At 37.4% G+C, this 21,186-nt stretch overlaps 2 protein-coding genes across 2 annotated transcripts; both read right to left on the reverse strand.

The window, feature by feature from the left end:
• Positions 1-3,655: 3,655 nt before the first annotated feature.
• Positions 3,656-7,457, reverse strand: LOC135118330 (uncharacterized). Its single transcript, XM_064039964.1, has 5 exons — positions 7,242-7,457; positions 5,233-5,329; positions 4,708-4,817; positions 4,041-4,218; positions 3,656-3,759 (listed from the first exon to the last, which is right to left on the reverse strand). The coding sequence occupies exons 1-5, from the start codon at positions 7,326-7,328 to the stop codon at positions 3,656-3,658; spliced, it is 576 nt and encodes a 191-aa protein (XP_063896034.1). The 5' UTR covers positions 7,329-7,457.
• Positions 7,458-7,844: 387 nt separating this feature from the next.
• LOC126056334 (uncharacterized) lies at positions 7,845-13,328 on the reverse strand. The gene is made up of 4 exons (XM_064040206.1): positions 13,112-13,328; positions 9,115-9,288; positions 8,508-8,670; positions 7,845-7,989 (listed from the first exon to the last, which is right to left on the reverse strand). The coding sequence occupies exons 1-4, from the start codon at positions 13,238-13,240 to the stop codon at positions 7,910-7,912; spliced, it is 546 nt and encodes a 181-aa protein (XP_063896276.1). The 5' UTR covers positions 13,241-13,328; the 3' UTR covers positions 7,845-7,909.
• Positions 13,329-21,186: the final 7,858 nt, after the last annotated feature.

Raw genomic sequence — 21,186 nt, forward strand, 5'->3', positions numbered from 1 at the left:
TATTGTACTATTGTACACTATATTCTGAGGTAGGCAATCATTAAATTAGTTATTTGCAAACCTTTAAGTAACTTTTATTACTTTCAACGACTTGTATTTAACCGTATAAAACATATCTTGAAACATATAAACTTTTATAAAAATGTAACAACTTTTAACGAGGGTCCTGTAAGTACTTTTCGTTCAGAAAGAAAGGCTGTTAGTACACTAGGCTATGCGTCTCCGATACTCAATATTAGTCTCTGAGCGACTACTGAACTACTGAAAATCCGTGGTAGAATAGATTGGAGACATTTTATTTTGTATAGCAGTTGATACTTTAAGCTCGCCGTTGTGCATAATCTCTCTGTTCTGTGTGTCAAAATGTGTTTTTAGGTGTGCAATAAAGAATAATAATAACAATTCTTTCGAAGCCTTCATAAATACTATCCTACTAGTCGAAAAAACTATCTGTTTACCACACGAAACTGAAATAATGGTTGCTATTTTATCCTGTCCCCATTAAAAAGGTAAGTAACATAGAGCAAACAAAAACTAGCACCCAAAAAACTGTGCTAACGACCTTATTAACTTAGCCACATGTACAGATATACGCGTTAATTGAAACAGTAATTAGATCTAAAGGCGGGATTCCACCAACATGGTGTGTGGCACATTTGTTCGCGAACAAAAATTGTGAAATGAGTCCACTGCTAAGCTATTCAGCTAAGTTGCTGCAAGAACGCGAGGGTCAACATTGTAGTTTCATGCTTTCAAGCGAAAATAGCATTTGTGCTGAGCGCTGACCTTTTCGTGCAGTTATGTTTATGTCGCAATAGTTTTATGGATATTATTTGTTTCTAATTTTTAATTGTTACTTTTTTTTCTGTTTTTAAAACTCCCTTTCTACTAAAAAAATATGCAGTTTTGCAAACATTTTAGAAATTTTGACACACACTTTGTTGCTATTTGCTTCAGCGAGTGCACCCGAAGTTCTTTTTTGCTGTAGAAACTAAACTATGCGTCACAGTGCCCCACATCCCGGTACACTCCAATGGAATCGCAGCCTTACATACACACAAACACACACAGATAGTGAGATATCTCCCTTGTATATAGTGACGGATTTCCACGCCATATCGCTACTATGTGGCCGTTTCCCGGCTACCTCAGTAATGGCCGACAAGATTTATATACTTGTACGCCTAACTAGGCTTGTACTAGTGTTGACTGGTTTGAGGTTACAATTGAAATGTTTGTTTGTTGGTACTACACCTAGATATATTAAAGAATGTTATTTACTTCAGTATATAAAGGGTAAAAGCTAATTATACACAGGTATTTCGTATACGCTTGAAAGTGAATGTATGATATAATATGTATGATATATATACACTTTTTTCATCTGTTTTAATTGAAAACACGGAGTGTTTTAATCTAATTTTTCCGCTTTTAAAAAACGGAAGGGATGAACTACTTTTTGATTCATTGATAGAATATATTTCAAATAAGTACGTTGTACTGCAGTTATACATAAACGCTTGCAAAAACCAACTTAGGATCAATAAATGAAAGGGGCAAAGAAAATAAAACTCCAAAACATAGTCAATATAAATGTATATTTTGACAGAAAAAAGTTACTTAAATCAATATGTCGTACCTTTAATGAGGTATTTAGACATTCTGACATGATTTAGTGACTCAAAAAATAAAAATCAATTTTAATTACCAAAAATCTTGATATGTGTGAGATACTCTTCTTAAACTCAAAAATTGACCTCAATCACCCCAATATGAGACAAGACTGTTATTATTACAATTACTTCGAAAAAAATTGAAAAACAATTGTTTACTTCGACGCAACTCAGCTAATAAAATACTCGAAAAAATATTTAGTCGTACAGATGTTTTATTTCACAAAAGCGGAAAAGGCATACTTGTGTGTGTCAATGTCCAAGCACGTTGTCTTTGTAAGCGGAAGCTCGGAAGCGCTCAGTATTGGTCGAGTCACCGAGTCACACAAAGACAATGTGCACGTATATTTACACACACAAGCATGCCTAAACCGCTTTCGTTAAATTGAACACCTAGGCGGTATCTTTATGTGAGACATTATTAAATACATTATCCTTAAAAAAATCTAATAAGTTATCAAAAAAAAAAACACGTTTGAATTATGTCGAAGTAAAATATTTTTGAAATAACTCATTGTCGGAGTAACAGTATTGTCTTATATTGGGTGGAGGTCAATTTTTGAGTATTTTCGTTAAGTGTATCCATTGAGTACGTAACTGTTTGCCACGCAACAAAAGTAATACCACACTGAAACAAAAGAAAATATACATTTTATTATAAACAAGCTAGATACAAAATAGGCTCTAGATAATCTGTGTAAAGAATTTCATTGAGATTGGTTGAGAAGTTTTGGCCTGAAAGCCGACCATACAGACACACACAGGCACAATACCCTTGCAATAAATATTAGTATCATTATTATCTCGATCTTAAGCAAACTACCTATTTCATACGGTCTCACCTTTTGACTTCAAAATATCTTGGGTTTATAAACGGGTCAAAAATTATGGTATGTTTTTCAAAAACATTACCCTCCTTCTTTGGCAGTCGGGTAAAAACGTGGTTAATTTTGTAGAATGTAATAAAGAAAACCCAGAAAATGTATCTAAACCTTATTTACTCATCACCAGAGTTTATAAATCCTATTCAACTAGAACACGAGCGAGGGATTAGTCTAAAAACTAAAACAGTTGTCCCATTGGATAACCTAATAGGAAAGTTCTAGACTAACCGCGGTTTAGTCCGGCTTTTAACTGCGAGTTAGTTTACGAGCGCGAGGCAGTGAGGAATGTGTTGACTTTATTATGTTTTTTATTTTATTCGACTGTGTATGGAAAGTCATACTTTTTTACAAAACATTTTTTAGCAATATTGATTTTATCATCACAATTAAATTGTAAATGTTTATAATAATAGTAATGTGACGTATTTTTTTCTATGTTATGCCTATGTTTTCAGTGATTAATGCTCAATTCTTCTCTGTGTGAGAGGGGGCCTGTGTCTAGCAGTGGGACGATAAAAAGGCAGTAACCGTAACAGATTATGTTTTAAAGCATATCTCAGAATTGCTTAACCTTATGATCAATTGACTCGAGGGGCTGTTACTTAGCCACGAGCTCCACTTTCAATTGTTTTTTTTTACCTTCAAAATGAGCACAAGCACGACAGCTTATCGCTTGGGAGAAATTGTAGGCGGTTGAACTTAGAAGAACCGGGTCTGTCTTAATTTACAGTAGGTAAAGCTAACCGCTAAGGTAGACTTGTTCTTGAACAGTTTCAACGAATTTAGAAATTGCTTAGATAAATTGTAATTAATTGTTTTAGTCATGTATTAGCTTCTTAATATTAAGTACTTCAACTTTACTGTCTCTAACGAAGCATATTAATACTTTAATGTTATGTACAGGAATAATTGGACTTCAGATTTATGTACTGTATGCTAACTATTGTTTTTTCTTGATTGTCTTAACCTGTAGTCTGTCACTGTACTTATTAAATAAATAAATAAATAAATATACACTAGGGTATACCCGTATACCTGACTGGTCTGCTGACCTTAAAACCTTTTTATATTTAGCACTCTAACATTACAAGGATGAACTTAGTGAGTGTGTGCGTCTGTTTGTAACTTCTTCACACCAAACGGGATGTGGATGGATGCGGGAAGTGGTTTCCTCAGGAAATGGGTGAAACCGCTGGCGGAAGCTATTAATAACCAATTAATAATCATGGTTGATTTATGCTGTCATTGAAAATGCTTGCCTCGTTACGAGTAGTCAGAAGCCAGTAAGTCTGACACCAGGCTAACCAAGGGGTATTGGGATGCCCGGGTAACTGAGTTGAGTAGGTCAGATAGCAGTCGCTCCTTGTAAATCACTGGCACTCAGCCGCATCAAGTTAGACTAATAGCCGACCCCAACATAGTTGGGAAAAGGCTCGGAAGATGATGATGATTGAAGGTCGATTTAATAATTAAAAATACTTACTTATCAAATAAAATACCATTACAACGAGCGAAGTGGCAGCCGAAAGCCAATCCATATTGCCGAGCAAACATTTTGTTTGTAAGACACACTCGAAAGATATTGCAAAAACCATTATAAGTCCGATCAAAATGTTCAGGACTGTTAGCCACACGAATATTTGAGCGAAACCTTCTTGGTCCTGGAATATAAAATGTAATTAATTAAAAAAAAAACATACAGACCAGTATATCAATGGCAAATATTTTTTTATATTTTTAAATGTTTTTTTTTATGTATAAAAAACGACGATATGTTGTATCTATACTAATATTAAAAAGAGGAAAACTTTGTTTGTAATGGATAAAATCAAAAATTACGAGACCGATTTTAAATATTCTTTCACCATTAGAAAGCTACATTATCTGCAAGTAACACAGGCTATACTTTTTAACCCGATACAGGCGTAGGAAAAATTGCGGGAGAGGCAGAGGTAAACCGAGGAAAAGATGAATTGATTGCCTGAAAAAGGACATGAAACAGAAAGGAATGGATTTAAGTATGACATCTGACAGAGAGGAATGGAAGAAAAAGACATGTTGCGCCGACCCCAAATGACTTGGGAACAGGGCAGGAAGATGATGATGATGAATAAATAAATGGATAATATTAGTGAGGATATAAGGATAACCGCTAATGTTGAGAACAGCAGGAACACGCCAGCCGTTATGAAGATGACGGACATTGCTGAAACGCTAGTGGTGATCAGGTTGCTTAGCTCTGAAAGAGCCTGCTCCGGGCCTGAAAGAAAAACAAAGAAAATAAAATTTCTATAATTTTTACCTGCCTCGGTGCTCTAATGGTTGCAACCGCAACTGCTATGACTGAGGTCTCGGGTTCGATTCCCAGGTCGGGCCGAAATCGTTTTATTGGTTTAAAAAACTTTCACAAAGCAGCCCGTAGCCTGGAAGTTGGTGATTGATTCACCCGTGCATCGGAGAGCACGTTAATATCGGTCCTGCGCCTGATCTCTCTCCGGTCGTGTCGATTGCCGTCAAATCGGGCTATGAGAGTGAAGGAATAGTTAGTGCACCTGTGTCTGCGCAAATGCCCGTGCACTATAATATGTCCTGCGCAGCTGGCTGATCTCCTTATATGAGAACAGCCGCCGTGGCTGAAATCGACCGTGGACGCCATTATAAAGCTGTAAACTCACTGGTTATGTTAGAGACATTGCTGTACATATGCATTACACTTTCAAGATTTATATTTGTCCTCTGTTCCATGATACTGAGAGTTATCGTTCCCGTGGACTGTAACAAACAATTATAATATTATTGCCTGACGAAAAATCCCAAATTCAATAAAACACCCAGAATAAAAGAAATATTCGACTTTAATAATTTAACTATGTCTATATTCTGTTTACACACATACAAATCAAATTATGAACATCCTTTTTTGAGGTTAGTTAAAAATAGTTTCGAGTACCACCTAAACAAGCGAACTGCGCCGCGCACCCAGTTAAAAAAGTAGCCTAAATCTACCTCAACAAATGGGCTGTCTAACATCATCTCCCGAGCTTTTTCCCAACTATGTTGAGGTCGGCTCCCAGACTGGGCTCCCGGCTGGGTACCAGTGTTTTACAAGGAGCGACTGCCTATCTGACTTCACGAAATGACATGCACGGAATGGGCTATCTAACAATGAAATTTTAAACCGGTCCTATAGTTCCTGAGATTAGCGCGTTCAAGCAAACTTATCCGGGTGCGCGAAATAATACCCTAGCGACGCGAGTAAGCCCGCTGACGGAAGCTAGTAATAACATAATCGAATTAAAATCCATTCGACCGCATCTTCTGTTTCAATAAATATTCAATCAAATGTCAGAACAAAGCGTAGCAGATGTCAGACTCCCACGCTTTTGTCTGAAATGTATGATTTAATTCAATGTTGGTTTCATTGATATAACTTGGTATAACGGTTGTTTGCAATGAGCGTAGGCAGATCAAGTTATTGTGGGCGAATATTTCAGTAACCGTGGATGTAGGAGGGAAGTCTTAGCAATATTATTTATTGGTGTTTATTTAAATCAACTTCCCGTCACTTCCTACCGCGTGTAAATAGTAAATCTCTTTTCTTAGGATCTAGACGCTAGATTATCTGCGTACTCATTTACCTTGGTTCGGTTTTTTTGGCGTCAACGCCCGACATATAGGCAGACAGACAGAGGTACTTTTTACGCATTTATAGTTAAAAAAGTAACAAAGTAAGAATTTCAAACTTGCCTATAATAAATACAAAATTACACAACAAGGTTTAGCTACTAAAAGAAACATTTAAAATGCTGGAATATTTTTGAAAATATTTATACGAAGGAATATATTCTGTAGCTTATCGCGAAATTGTAGAGGTATGACATGTTGTACAATCTCGTTACAAATTTGTAGTTTTGCCCGCGGTCTCGTCAAAGCTCCCGCCATTTTTGACTGCTTGATTGACACCGCGGCAGAACCTTTGGGCGCTATAGTTTGGGCATAACCGCATGCATTACAAAAGTAAAAAGGAAAACCTGTAATTCGTACTGGTTTTATTATTTATTTAATTTAGTTCTTCTTAGGACGATTTAATATGGAATTTAGGATTTACATGGAGATTTTCAAGAGAATAATATTTTTACTAAGATAAATTACATATTTCTTTTACACAACACAGTAGGTTTTGTTCAACATACCTCTATATAATTATGATAGGCACACACGTCAATATGATAAAAAAACAACACGTCTTTTCAACTTGAACACAAGTGAGTAAATAACTTACGTGAACATTATGCAACATAATGTTAACTTCGACACTAGTTAATGCCTTTGCCTTGTCATATAAACGATGTTTAACAAATAATTATAAATTAACCGAAAAAATAGCAACAACGTGTAAATAATCATTTTTTGCCAAAACACAAACTAAAAGTTACATTTTCACCAATTTATTTTTTGTATTTTTTCTTGTGCACGTAACTGGAGCAAGTTAACATGCTCAAGTGACAAGTGACAAGAGCACGCGGGTGGGTATTTTGAGAGGTCAGTGGTATTTTGCTTTGGTACATGCGCGAGTCGCTGGACCCGCACGTTTTTAAATGCATATAACCCGGTGCCTCAACATGCGCCAGCTACGTGCACCGTGTAGACGCACCCTTAAATTAGAAAACTTAGGAGTACTTACTATTGCTAAAATTGATATTAATAGCATTCCAACTCTTATGGAAACTACCGCGCAGCATGTCTCCACTTCTGGGAATATCTCACACATGGCGACGATGTTATTCAAGACATTGGTAACAAAATTATATATTATTTACATTAGTTATTTGACATGTTGTTATTTACGTGAATTTGATGGAAATTGTTCGCTTCAGTTGGGTGAAGTCGCCATGACATGACCATGACATTGAACCAAAGACGATTTGTTTCCACAGAGATAACTCAGTATCTAATGCCAACATGAAAACTTTTGAAAAAGTTTTTATAATGGTGAAAGATAGAACACTTTTTCAAAAAAATCTTATGATGAGTATTTATTATTTAACAAAACTAAACTAAAAACTGTTTACCTTCTGTTTGTGTTTTTATATTTGTTTAATAAAATTACACTCACCGTCAAAAAACTCAACCAATTTTGATGAAACAATGTTGTATGGAGATACGATACCTACCAAGGTTCCAGTCAGTGGGTAGTTTTTCTTACTACTCTATAAAATATCAGAAAAAATAAAAACGCCCAAAAAATATTTCAAATAACTTTATTAACAAAACCACTTCAGCCACAGAAAACTTGTAGGCACCACAATAACTTTGAACACTCAGCACCAATTTGGAGTCAAAACAAAATGTTCAGATCACAATATCACTACTTGACAGAAACTGTAGCGACATCCTCAAACTGTTCGTCACGATTATAAAGTACGCCGTCACTGGAAAAGAAAATATATCACTTTAATAAATGGTAATAAAAGTTCTGGGACAAAAAAGTTCTGACTAATTTATCAAAGTCCATGTAATCCACGTCCATAAAGATACATGAGGTCTACGACAGACGCACGTAGGCTACAACAATCACACGCTGCTTCGACAGACCCACGGAGCCTAAAGGTACGTTATGAATTCTTGCAGTCAACTGCAATTGTTGAACGCCTACAAAAGATACATGTGGCCTACGAAAGACACATGTGGTCTACGAAAGATACATGTGGCGTACGATAGACATGTGGCTTACCAACGACAGGCACACGAGGCTTACGATAGTCACATATGGTCTACGAAAGACACATGTGGTCTACGAAATAAGGTATTGTGAGAAGGGTTTGGAGAGAACTTTTTTTTGGCAGGAAGTCTGACTAAAACGCACCATATTCCTTCTGGAGCCCTTCACGTACCAGAACCACGATGACTGTTTCGAACAATCCCGCAGACCAAATAAAACTGTACTCACACAAAACATCGCACACAATCAAAAATACTAGCACGGCGCCCGCCACGTAGCAGTTTGTGTGCACGAAGAAACAGAACACGGCCAGCACGAAGAACATTAGCACCACCGTCGAGCTGTACATTATCGCGCCCCACTGGTAGATCTCTATTAGCACTGGAATGTTCTGGAATCAATAATTAAATTGAGTAAACTGTATAAATAGAGATTGTAAAAGTTCCATATAACTTTCCCACAATAGTCATTTCCTATACATCATCTGCCTTTTCCCAACTATATTGGGGTCGGCTTCCAGTCTGATTGGGTGCAGCTGAGTACCAGTGTTTTACAAACAGCGACTGCCTGTCTGACCTCCTCAACCCAGTTATCCGAGCAACCTGATGTCCCCCCGATTTCCAGCAGAATTAGCTTTGCAATCATTACTAAAATAAAAAATGCAAAAGTGACTTTATACTTCGGACTGTCGTGCTTCTGATACTAAAACTTCCAACCAGATTTTAATGGTACAAAGATATTCTAGAGCCCGAAAACGACATAGGCTATTTTTTTGTCCGGGTAAGAGTAAAAGTTACTAGTTTAATATAGGTGTGTATTCTGCAATTTTACTTACACAGCAAGCCCCAACGAGCAGCAACACGCTGACAATACAGAGCATTATGGAAGCGATTCCTATCGTCATCTGAGCTGACATTTCCGTCATGATGCCGTAGTTCGACAGCACAGGGTTCAGGTCCCAGAAGCCGTGCGTGTGGCTCACGTTTGGAGCGAATAGGACGCCTATTATCTGTGGAAGAAGACTGGGTTGAGACTTTGAAGAAGAATTTTAAATACGTTTGTATGGACCAATACGGTGAATGCTCTTTCTATACCTGCTATACCTCTAACAGCTTTGAAAATAAAAAAAAGCTTTGAAAGTTGCCCTAGTAAGTTGCCTTCTCAATATCATGATCATCAGCATCATATCATGTCATAGCATTCATAAAATAAAAGTTGTAAATGACAACAAAACCGCGTTAAAAGAAAACGGCAAATAAGATGACCCAATAAAAAGCCTTGGAAACTACAATGTATTTCCAAGACAAAGTGAAGACTTCAAAGTGGTGATACTGGAAGAAATCTCTTAAAAACAGGTTTCTACACTTGGAGTTCTTTGAAGCGGATGGCACACAGCCAACTGTTCTATCATTTATCATCAGACTAGCGTCTGCCAACGGTTGCACTCAAACCCATGGGGACTTCTTCGTACACTCGGATAAAAAGTAGTCCTTCCTAGATACAAGTGGTATAATAACAAGTGGTAACATTGACAGAATATTACAGAATGCTTCTTTCAGAGTCGGAGTAAATGAAGGGAGCTTTGAAAAAATCTGTAATCCTGACATGTGGCCGCTAAACGTTGAATATAGCGAATGGATTTGGTTTCGCCGCTCGACGAAGTTATCAGAACCACAAAGCCAATAATGACATCAGCATTTTATATCAAAATGTGAGGGGATTGAGGACGAAAACCTCAAAGTTTCTGTCTCTTCTGGAGTCCTCGGGTTCAGATATATTTGCTGTAACGGAAACCGGCTGCAACGAGTCGATTCTGGACGCAGAAATCACGCTGCCAGGGTATCCGATCATTAGATGCGATCGGGCGGATGGACGGAAGCAGGGCGGCGTACTTTTAGTGGCCACACCGCGCTTTGAGTTCAAGCGAGTATCGACACTCGATGACGTAGATGTAAACAAACACATGTTTGAAATTTTGTGTGTTTCGGTTTATAGACAAAATAGGTTCTTATTTGTTTGTAGTGTTGTGTACATACCACCAAAAACTGATGAGAATGAATATATGTTGTTATTTAACTTACTTGAAAAAATATGTGTTAAATATAAAAATAACGTTATAATAGTAGGTGATTTTAATTTGTTTTCATGTAATGTAAATATTCGTAATTATTTTGATTATTTCGTGGCTTTCAGTGAGGTCATTCAGTATAACTCGGTACCAAATTGTAGTGGTAGACAGTTGGATTTGGTGTTGAGCGGGCGCGCGGGCGTGTCGGTGCGCGCGGGGGACGAGGGCTTGCAGCCCGTGGACGAGTACCATCCGCCGCTCGACATATCGGTGCAGGTGTCTAGCGAGCCGTCGTCGTCGCGGTTGCCCCCCGCCTCACCGCCACTATATGACGACGAACACAATCAGATTTTTAAGCAGTGGAACTTTAACAAAGCAAATTTTATGCAGATGTACAACTTGTTAGGTAATATTGACTGGAGTGATTTATATGTTCTGAACGACCCTAACATAGCTTTAGAGTTTTTTTACAGTAAAATTAATGACGTTTTTTAAGATTGCGTACCCATCAAAAAGAAAAAATGCAAAAAATTTAGATATACGTATCCAGTATGGTACACTCCAGATATTATTAGTAATATTAAATTGAAATATGCTCTGCATAAATCTGCTAGCGACTACCAAGCGTTTTCTTTATGTCGGGCAAAGGTTAAATCAGATACCATGGTGGCTCATGATCGTTACCGGGACCGCGTACAAGACCATTTAGCGACCGACCCTAAAGCGTTTTGGAGTTATTTTAGATCAAAAAGAGGTAATTCTAATAATTACAGAATTGTCAAAAACGGTACGGCACTTTCAGACTAAGAGTGCGCCAATGAATTTGCGCGTTATTTTCATTCTGTGTATAGCTCAGAGGCCGCCGCGTTAGATGCAGAGACGGCGAGTGCTGCGGCGGCGCCGAGCGCAGCGTGCGCGCACCTCGGCCTGCTAGAGGGGGGCGCGGTGCGTCGGGCGCTCGCTCGTCTGCCGCCGAAGTGCTCGGTGGGACCAGATGGCATACCCCCGTTCGTTTTGAGAGATTGCCGATTCATTTTGTGTGAGCCACTGGTACATACATATATTTAATAAATGCATTGAAACGGCAACATTCCCAGAACCGTGGAAACTTACTCGGGTGGTACCCGTACCTAAAGGTGGTGGTGGAACGGAGGCTAGTGACTACAGACCTGTTGCTGTCCTATCTTCGCCAGCAAAAGTATTCGAGGCTGCGATACATAACACCTTGTACGAACAACTAAAGGCTCACCTAACAGACGCTCAACACGGTTTCAGGCCAGGTCGTGGAACATCAGGTAATCTTCTGCATCTTATGTCTAATTTAGTTCCGGCGGTAGATGCAGGACTACAGGTGGACGTTGCCTATTTCGACTTTCGGAAGGCTTTCGACACAGTCGACAACGATGTTCTGCTCTTGAAGTTAGCTGGTAAGGGTTGTACACTACATACCCTTAAGTTCTTTGCCAGTTACTTGAGAGTCTCCAAGTGTTCAGTGATGTCATTCACTCGTGCCCGAAACCCACGACATCATCGGTATGAAATGGAGGGGGAGCCGTTAAAAAGAGTCGAGGAAGTTAGAGACTTGGGAGTTTGTTTTTCAACTGATTTAAATTTTAGGAAGCATGTAGTGACCATATGTAGCAGGGCATATAGAAATTTAGGTTTTATTTTACGACAAGCGCATGATTTCAACAACATGAAGGCTTTACAAGTTCTTTATGATGCTCTGGTTAGAAGTCACTTAGAATACTGTGCAGCCGTTTGGGGACCTAGTGAGGCTAAGTACAAATTCATGTTAGAGAGAATCCAAAATAAGTTCGCAAGATTTCTCTACTTAAAGCTTTATCGGGTGTACCCAGGTTATCCGTTACTATACCCGACACTTTTTGTGTTAGGCATGGTAGGATATTGTAAACTGGAGACGAGGCGAGAAGTGGCACTGGCCTCATATCTATTTAAGGTGTTACGTGGTAAAATATGTAATCCTGATATCTTGGGTGAAATTCGGTTGTGTGTACCGGATGAATACGTGGGGCGACGGCGAAGGCCGCCACTGCTGGAGGTGCCGCGCGCGCGCACCAACCTGCTGCAGCGAGCGCCGCTGACGCGCGCCGTTCGCACGCTTAATGCCATAGCCAACCGGCTGGATTTATTTACGTGCTCGCTGAATGACTTCACTGTAGTCGCTTATAGGGTGGTAAGCTACGAATCGAGTTAAGTTTGTATATGTTGATTTATGATGTATGTGTTTGTATTGTATTGATTTGTTATGTATGTGTTTTTTAGTTTAGTTTAGAATAAGTTAATAAGAACCCATCTGCCGCATTAGGCAAGTCCTGTAAGGGTAGATGTAAGGTTGTGTAAATAAATAAATAAATAAAAAATAAATAAATAAATAAAGAATGGTCTGGTAGCTCCTATGATTAGTGCGAAATAAAGTCTTCAGCTTTGTAATACATATTAATATAGTAGGATTGATAAATAAGACATGCTTTATTGCACACGTAAGAAACTACAAATTAACGGACATAAAATAGTGCTTGTTATCGGACGTGGCTTGTCTGTAGTTAACTAAAGATACATTTAATAATTTAATTAGTTGCATGTTTGTTGGTCCGAGGTGAAATATTACAGTGCTTGAAAGCTCATTTATCAAGGCAGGCTGTCTTCTATTCGGGTGTTCAAGATAGATTCTAAAGAAGCGAAGGTGAAACGACATGCTAGTATAATCAAAGATTTATGAGAAGAAAGGCACTATACTTACAAATGAAAACACAGCTATCATCACAGTGCCAGCTCTCAAAAAGCAACAGAAACAACAGCTTATAACTGTTGGTAATCTGTCCATATACTTCATTTTGATTTGACGGGGTTTTGTCACAGTTTTCATCATTATGAATTATAAACTTGTTAATTTTCCACTTTCTAAAACATGTTATATTAAGGATTTTGACAGATTTTGATTGATTGTTGACATTTGAGCCTTTATTCCTCTGTCAGAGAGTGACAGAATGTTGCTAAGGAGTTTTGCAATTCCACAAAAAAAGTTTTTCTGCCTACTTGATTATTTATAGTTTGAAGAAGCAACTGTGCAGGTATTAGATATTGATTTGACCTTGGATATTGTCTTTTAAATGTACAACACGATATTCAAATCTGAAAATTGGTATTCTGGACTACTGTTCAAAGCCCCGATGTCGATGGCAAGTATCAGTTTTTCCGGAACGTGGGTGAAACTGTGATAACAACTAGTGACTCATAAGTACCTAAACCAATAATATACTATGAAATAAATTGCTGTAGAATTTACTCTAGACAATGCTAAAATTAAGCCTATTTAATTAAACTTGGAAAGAATCAAGCAGAGAGCTCTTGACAAAAGATAAATAATTTACAAGTAAACTCGGGAACAAATACGGACAATTTGGGACTTCGTGAGTAATAATTAAAGAATTGTCCTTGAAAACTTTGAACTGAAGATGTCCAAATGAATTCTACTACTAGAAAGAAGTATTTTATTTATTAAGGTTTCTTAAAGTTTCAGTTTTTCTTATTCTCATAAGCAGGAAAATTTTAATATAATACTCATTTACAATATACAGGTAGGTATTAAGGAGTACCTCTTCGTACACTGTAAATACTCCCTTATATACTCCTCTTAAATATATACTTCCTGATGTATTACCTACCATATGTAGCAACCTCCCTGCCTTATGTACTCCTCTATGAACTATATACTTTTATATAGCACTCTCTCCAAATCAGACTCTGTCCAAAACATACTAGCTATTTATTATCGATACTACTATTCTCTCATACGATTCACGTGCGTGCGCCGGTTTAAGGCACTCAACAGGCTAAATACCTCATTTGCATTTAGAGATTCATCACAATTATGTCAACGACGCGATTCCTAGTTAAACGAGCGACTTTTTGACGCACATGAAATAAAAATGTGGTTGGTTTTCAAAGACAGACATGATGAAACTTCTTCCACGAATTGATAAAAAGTAGCCTACGATCTTTCTCAGGCTCTACTATATCGATGTACCACATTTCATTTAAACCAGTTCATCAGTATATTTAACAGCAACGATACCAAAATATTTACTTTCCCATTTATAATATTAGTAAGGATTATGAATTACCGAACCATTTATCATATTATATTCACATTCAATGTACCTATGCTGATTAATTATTACAATCTACAAATTCCCGTCAAATATTTTCGTCCCTTCAGTCGCTCGTCACCACCCAGTCCAGCCTTGAGGCACGAACCTCCATCAATTTGCATTCAAATAGCTTGTAACTAACATTCCCCGAATATTAATAATTATCTGCCATCCCATCTTAGTTCAGATATCTTAAAATTTACATTGCAATCTTACCAAATGAAGGGTCTATTGTTGACTTCGTCATTTTGCATGGAGTAAGGAAAGATCTTCGAAACAGAAATATTTATCTGTTAAACATGGGTAATACATGAGGATCTTATCATTTTGCGAAGTGGGCTATGTTTTGCCGTAAAGACGTAAAAATATTAAAATGAGAAATTATATTACAAAACAAATAATTAAACGCAATGTCATAATGTAAGTAGGTCAGGTGTCTTCTTCTAGGTCAAATTCGTACGTTGAGCATTACGACGGTGAACTAACGACGCGTTCGATTTCTTTGAGACATCTGTCAACGACTTTTGGTGTTACAAAAAATAGTCGCGTACAAAGAGTGTATTTTGCACCCCCGCACGCCCGCATTTTGTCGCGCTACTTTCTTAGGAGATTTTCCGTTATGGCACCTCCGCTAGTCATTTGGTCTCCATGGTCATTTGGGATTTTATTATTCATTAAAGGTACTGTTGCTGTCATGACGTTGATTTTCAAAGGTAGGTAATAAGCTAGTCTTGAATCTTAGTGGTTGAAGGCAGAAGCACTAAGATGTACCTAGTTCATGAAATGGTGACAGGCTTGATGAATTGAGTTTGAACTAGGTGTAAACGTTTGTAAATAATTGAGTATTGTAAATGTTAGGACATAAGTATATCTAAAACACTAATGACTGTGTTTTGGATGGCTCGATAAACTGTAGGTCCCTGCTGTCATTGAACATCATTGGCAGTCGTTACGGGTAGTCAGAAAAAAAATAAGTCTGACACCAGTCTAACCAAGGGGTATCGGGTTGTCCGGGTAACTGGGTTGAGGAGGTCAGATAGGCAGTCGCTTCTTGTAAAGCACTGGTACTCAGCTAAATCCGGTTAGACTGGAAGCCGACCCCAACATAGTTGGGAAAAGGCTCGGAGGATGAAATGTTAGGACATACAGGTATTATCGCTCCAAAGGCGAGATTCTACCTAAATTGTTCGCGGTGGTATCTCACCATAAGGTTTGTTAAAGTAATGCTTAATTTTAGGTTTCATAAAACACTGTTAACCTATAGCGTGCAAATCCTACAACAAAGGTCAATTCTCAATTTAATAGCTGCTTAAAAATTCTATTCAGCATTTTTATTCCTTTCAGTATGAATATGAGTCACACCAATTTTTGCGTATAAAATCCCTTTCAAAATTGTTAATTGTAAATTAAAAGGCTGTTACCCTTAACCAAGGTTATAAGCCACAAGTAATAAACCCAGGTCTTAGAAAATAGATTAATATCTTTGACACCTGTCAGCTATTAAGTGGAAATAATTAACGATCTAATCGCTATAAAGCAATAACCTCAAAAGGTGGTAATTTTGCAATGTTGAGGCACTGTGACGCATGCAATTGTTTCTTCTGGTCTACTCGCTCCAGCTGACAGTAGTATGGTTGTCAACATGTGACCCCCTGAGCCCAGCTACACGGACAAACCATAATCATCTTCCGAGTAGTTCCGTAGCCTTTTCCCAACTATGTTGGCCATGTTGGGGTCGGCTCCACTCTAATCGGATTCAGCTGAGTGCCAGTGTTTTACAAGGAGCGACTGCCTATCTGACCGATTCAACCCAGTTGTATCGGCAACCAGGTATCTGTAAACTGTCTGGCTTTTACCGGGCAGTTACCCGGGTAACCCAATACCCATTGATAGGACTGGTGTCAGACTTACTGGCTTCTGAGTACCCGTAACGGCTGCCAAGGATGTTCAATGACAGCCGGTACCTACAGTTCAACGTGCCATCCGAAACCCGGTCCATGGTGTCTAAGATATACTTAGAAAGTACATACAAAATTAGAAAAGTTGCATTGGTACTTGCCTGACCTGGGATCGAACCCGCGCCTTCATACTTGAGAGGTTGGTCCTTTACCCACTAGGCCACCACGACTTTTTACACTTTTGAGTACATATTTTATAAGTAGGCATTATAAACGATACTGGCTTGCACATAAAATTCCTACGACCATGATCGTAAAAAGTCTGTTAGCACTTCAGATTATCCCTAATGGTATAATAATGTGTACATCATACCTGCACTTAAAGTGAAGGTTGTAAAGTGACGATAAATATTTTTAATACTAGCTCGTATATCGTGGGTGTGCTTGCTAGCAAGAAAGCTTCGCATTCATTTGACGTAAGAAAATTCGAATTCTCTTTGTATATAAGAGCACACTATAGCCTTTAGTGGGTGAAATATGAACGGTAGTATGCACATAACTACGATTAGGTATCTGACCGATATCAGACGCAGAATATAAACTTTGATTCAATTAAAGATTTTCTTTAAAAAGTAGGTATGCCTAAATCGGATTAACTGTCGGCCTCCAAAAGTCAATAGATTTTTTGGCAAAAGGCAAATAAATAATCATGACGTTTTCACTTACCACCAATGACCATAAATTCCTACAACTATATCGTTAAGAAAAAAACCCAAAAGAAAAAACTACAAGAAAAGTTAGCAAAACCATGAATCATGAAAACTTTAACCGCTCATTAAACAGACCACAGATTCGACCATTTCTACGTAACAAGAACTCAGCTATTACTGAAATACATATAAACAAAACACAAGCAGTAATTAGAGGTCCCTTCTTAAACAGCCCAAGCTAAATTACACCCTAACTCTTAATCGCTAAGGTTAAATTTCCCATGTTAAAATGTTCCCAATTATTCTGAGACCACAGGTGGTGGTTCTCAGTAATTTGCGGTAACATAGCCGTTTGTTCAAAGCCTATCTGTATCTTGATTTACGTCAGAAGTTAAGCTAGGTAAATCTGTTGCTTTGATTTGGTATGCTAAATTGTTTGGGCCTGTTTTGTTATTCAGATAAAAACGTAGTTTGTGTATAAGCTCAAGAACTTGTAAAAGAGAACTGTGCACACTAAACTGTCTATCAATAATTGATTTACAACAATTTTAAAGGTAATTCTTCACTCAAACTTTTTTGTGAGTCTGAAACCGGCTGCATACCTCATCGTTGTAACGTGCGCACTACCATTCATCTCCATACTGATTTATGAGCCCCAATCAAATTATCGGTTCTGATAATTTAGTTCCATTTTTCGCAGGCCGTCCAAATCTCATCCAGATTATTTTAATTTCTAGAGTCCAACAAATAATAAGGTAGCAAGCTTGAATTTAGAGTCACCAAAATACTTAACCAGACCAAAGCCAATTAATGGACCTTTTTTTGTTTTTAACGAGGTCAAAAAATCATGAAATGACCCTTCCCGCTGTGGGTTAGCAGCGGTGAGGGAGTGTCAGACTCGTACTGACTAAAAACCGTCGTGTTCCGTCGTAGGCCTTTTATGTACCAGGGCCGCGGTAACTCTTTCGAATAACCCGCAGCCCGCCAATTAATGGACCTTAAACACAAACATTCTTAGCCACAATTTCAAACAATAAATCATGATTAAAACCTTCTGAAAATCGGGACGAAGTTAAGTTTAAAATTAACTAAAATATTGCCAAAGTTCTGGTGGAAAGCAATTACGGCCCGTCCCTGGATATAATCTTTCGGCCACCTCTGAGAAACTTGTACGAATTTTCTCTGTGTAACGTTGACTAATTAATGAAGAATTCGCTATCTTAAGGGTAAGTTAATCAGAATTATCGGTAATAGTTTGACTATTATCATTTGTGTCAATTAAAGTGTAATTTTAGGGTCTAAAATTCAACGTAAGCAGTAAATCTTTGATTTGATTTTATGCCATCATCAGACTATGCATAAACCATTAGTCATACAGGCCAGTAAACATATAGTAGCTTTAACTCTTTCAGACATTCCAGATTCTTCCAAGAGGTTTTCCTTCACATTTACTCAGTCATTGATGTCCAAGATACTTACACACCTTTAACAACTAGGCTACCACGACTTAACATTATCTATTCCAGGAACATTTTATATTAACAATGTATTGTACCTTGTGCATTCAGTACACTATGTATTTACGTAGAGTATTACAGTTAATATCGCATATCAAAGGAAACCATATCAACTGCAATATCCGACTGTGACTTAGGAAACTTAAGGTAAGTGCAGCTAAGCTACATCTACGGTATGTTCAAAGAGATTGTGGCATCTGGTTAACAGCATGTATAAATAGTTACTGTAATCTATACTGATGTTATAAAGAGGAAAACTTTGTTTGTAATGGATAAACTCAAAAACATATTCTTATGTGTACGAAAAGATAGTGATTATAAGCGGAGGGCCGATATAAACGTAAAGTTTATATCACAACCAGTTGTTTCCCTAGGTTTCACACGCATACCGTGAGAACTAAATCTAAATTCTAGATAAAAAGGTGGGTTTTGTCAGGCTCTAGACTATCTGTGCATTTACCTATTTAAATCGGAAACCATAGATATGGACAGGCAGGAGTTATTTCGCATTTATAACATAAGTATGGAAAAGTTATATTATTCTAAACAAAACGAGAATATAGTATTAGCACGTTCAGATATGAAAACCTAAATAAAAGCCAAATACTAGAAACTCAATACACAACCCTTTCTATTTCCATTTCAATAAAAATATAAACCGTATAAAATAAAATAAATATTTCGTACCAAATAATATCATATTTCGTTCACCAGTACAGTATAAGACTTCTTGATATTTTAGACCTTGCTCAGCATATCAGTTTACAGTATGAAACCAAAATGTACAGGTGAACGCAGAAGGATTATATAGAAGTGTTGCTCTGAGAGGTACATAGGTATTATTTCAAACATACCACTTTTGAACTACAATATACTACTATGTCGCTATGTAATTACGTAAGTAATCTAAAACTTAAGTATCCTCCTCTTGTAGGAAGTTATCATAATAGTCATCAAATAGACCTGTAAATACTATTTGAAGCTAAGAAATGCTTAGCGCTGTCCGTGGATGGATGACCATCTGTTCTTGAAGAGTACCTCGGTGTTTCGGAGAGGAAGTGAAATTGGTAGGTCCCGGCAGTCATTTGAACATCTTAAGCAGTCGTTACGGGAAGTCAGAAGCCAGAAAGTCTGTCAACCAGTTTTACCAAGACGAATCTGCTTACCCTTAGTGGCTTGACTGATTGTAAAGGTCAGATAGACTGAAAATTGTCTGAACATACTTAGACAATTTTGATGAGCCTCAAAAGTATGTTCTTACTTATAAATATTAAAACATTAAATTGCCCTTTTACATATTACACACATCAATTTACAAAATGATCTCAATTTCATAAAACATTTTATCGATACATGAAAAGTTTTCGATAGAATTTCAATATAAATTGAAATGCCTGAAACATAATTTCTTGTTGAAATACTTTCAGTGTGTATTTAATATGATGGTTAGACATGTTTTGACAGGCAGGTATCGCTAACTTTCTACACTATGTGAGTGGAGGTTACAAGACAAACAAAGTGTACTGATTGCAAAATAAATATTATTTTATTTATTTATTTAACATTTTTTGTCCATGACGGCGCCACCGTCGATGTGTCAACCGTCGATCTGTCAACGGTGTACCTTATATAAAGCGGCGCGCGCGCACGACTTGGGTCATTCGTTCGCCGACCGTTGCCGTGTGCACACCTCCCACAAATTCGTGATAAATAATTGTAGTGACTAATATTGCGTTAATTGGAATAAACCAAGTGATTGTGTGAGAACCCCTTTGTTTTATTTAACGATGTTGGATCCTGACGCCGACATACACATAAAACACAAACAACAATAAATAATAGGAAAATTTGTACTTTTTATGTATGTATTTTTTTCAATTTATATTTTTTTTTTCTGACATTTTCGGATAAATCACGGAGAATACCTGCATGGTGAGTGACGTGGCACTGAGTTTCTCCCTTATTTTAATACATACAAAAATTATATTGCTATGCTCGGTTTATTTAATATTACAAACAGACACTCATATTGTATTTATTTGTAAAGATGGTTAGATAAAACATCTTTGTACGCATATGCCAAAACGTCATAATGTTTTTCCTGTTCGCTGCTGTCTTATTATGTCTGTGTGTTATCTGTCTGAGGTAAAACGACAGCACATCAACCTTCCTCAATCTGTCAAATTTCTTCAATGAATTTTCAACCTTATTACGATAATGGAAAGTTTATGTTCGATTGGTAAAATTTGACAGAATCTGTCAATGTCTGTACAATGTTTGAACAAACGCGACTACACAAATGAACAAACAAAAAAACTACCACCATATATTCTAACTTAAAAACCCTTGTAATTTTTCACTACCACAAAAAAACAAGCAACGTTATTCACATGAACCCATGGGGTGAACCTTTACATAAATCAACAGGGTTCACTATTTATTGGGTTCATATCAAAATTTATTGGATCCACTAAATGTTAAGTGGGCGGTAAAAATCGTGATGTGTACTCACTAGCTACCCCGGAGAGACTTGTAATGT

Source organism: Helicoverpa armigera, chromosome 21, assembly GCF_030705265.1.
Source record: "Helicoverpa armigera isolate CAAS_96S chromosome 21, ASM3070526v1, whole genome shotgun sequence".
NCBI classification, from domain to species: Eukaryota; Metazoa; Arthropoda; class Insecta; order Lepidoptera; family Noctuidae; genus Helicoverpa; species Helicoverpa armigera.

Bases quoted from the DNA above. Each gene is read 5' to 3' on its own strand.
- LOC135118330 (XM_064039964.1), bottom strand. From the start codon at position 7,328: ATGTGTGAGATATTCCCAGAAGTGGAGACATGCTGCGCGGTAGTTTCC. The intron at 5,330-7,241 runs GTAAGTACTCCT...TGTTTGTTACAG, and splicing joins TAATATCAATTTTAGCAATA to TCCACGGGAACGATAACTCT. The intron at 4,219-4,707 runs GTTATCCTTATA...TTTATATTCCAG, and splicing joins TGCTGTTCTCAACATTAGCG to GACCAAGAAGGTTTCGCTCA.
- LOC126056334 (XM_064040206.1), bottom strand. From the start codon at position 13,240: ATGATGAAAACTGTGACAAAACCCCGTCAAATCAAAATGAAGTATATG. The intron at 9,289-13,111 runs GTAAGTATAGTG...CTTCTTCCACAG, and splicing joins TGATAGCTGTGTTTTCATTT to ATAATAGGCGTCCTATTCGC. The intron at 7,990-8,507 runs GTGAGTACAGTT...TTTCTTTTCCAG, and splicing joins GATTGTGTGCGATGTTTTGT to TGACGGCGTACTTTATAATC.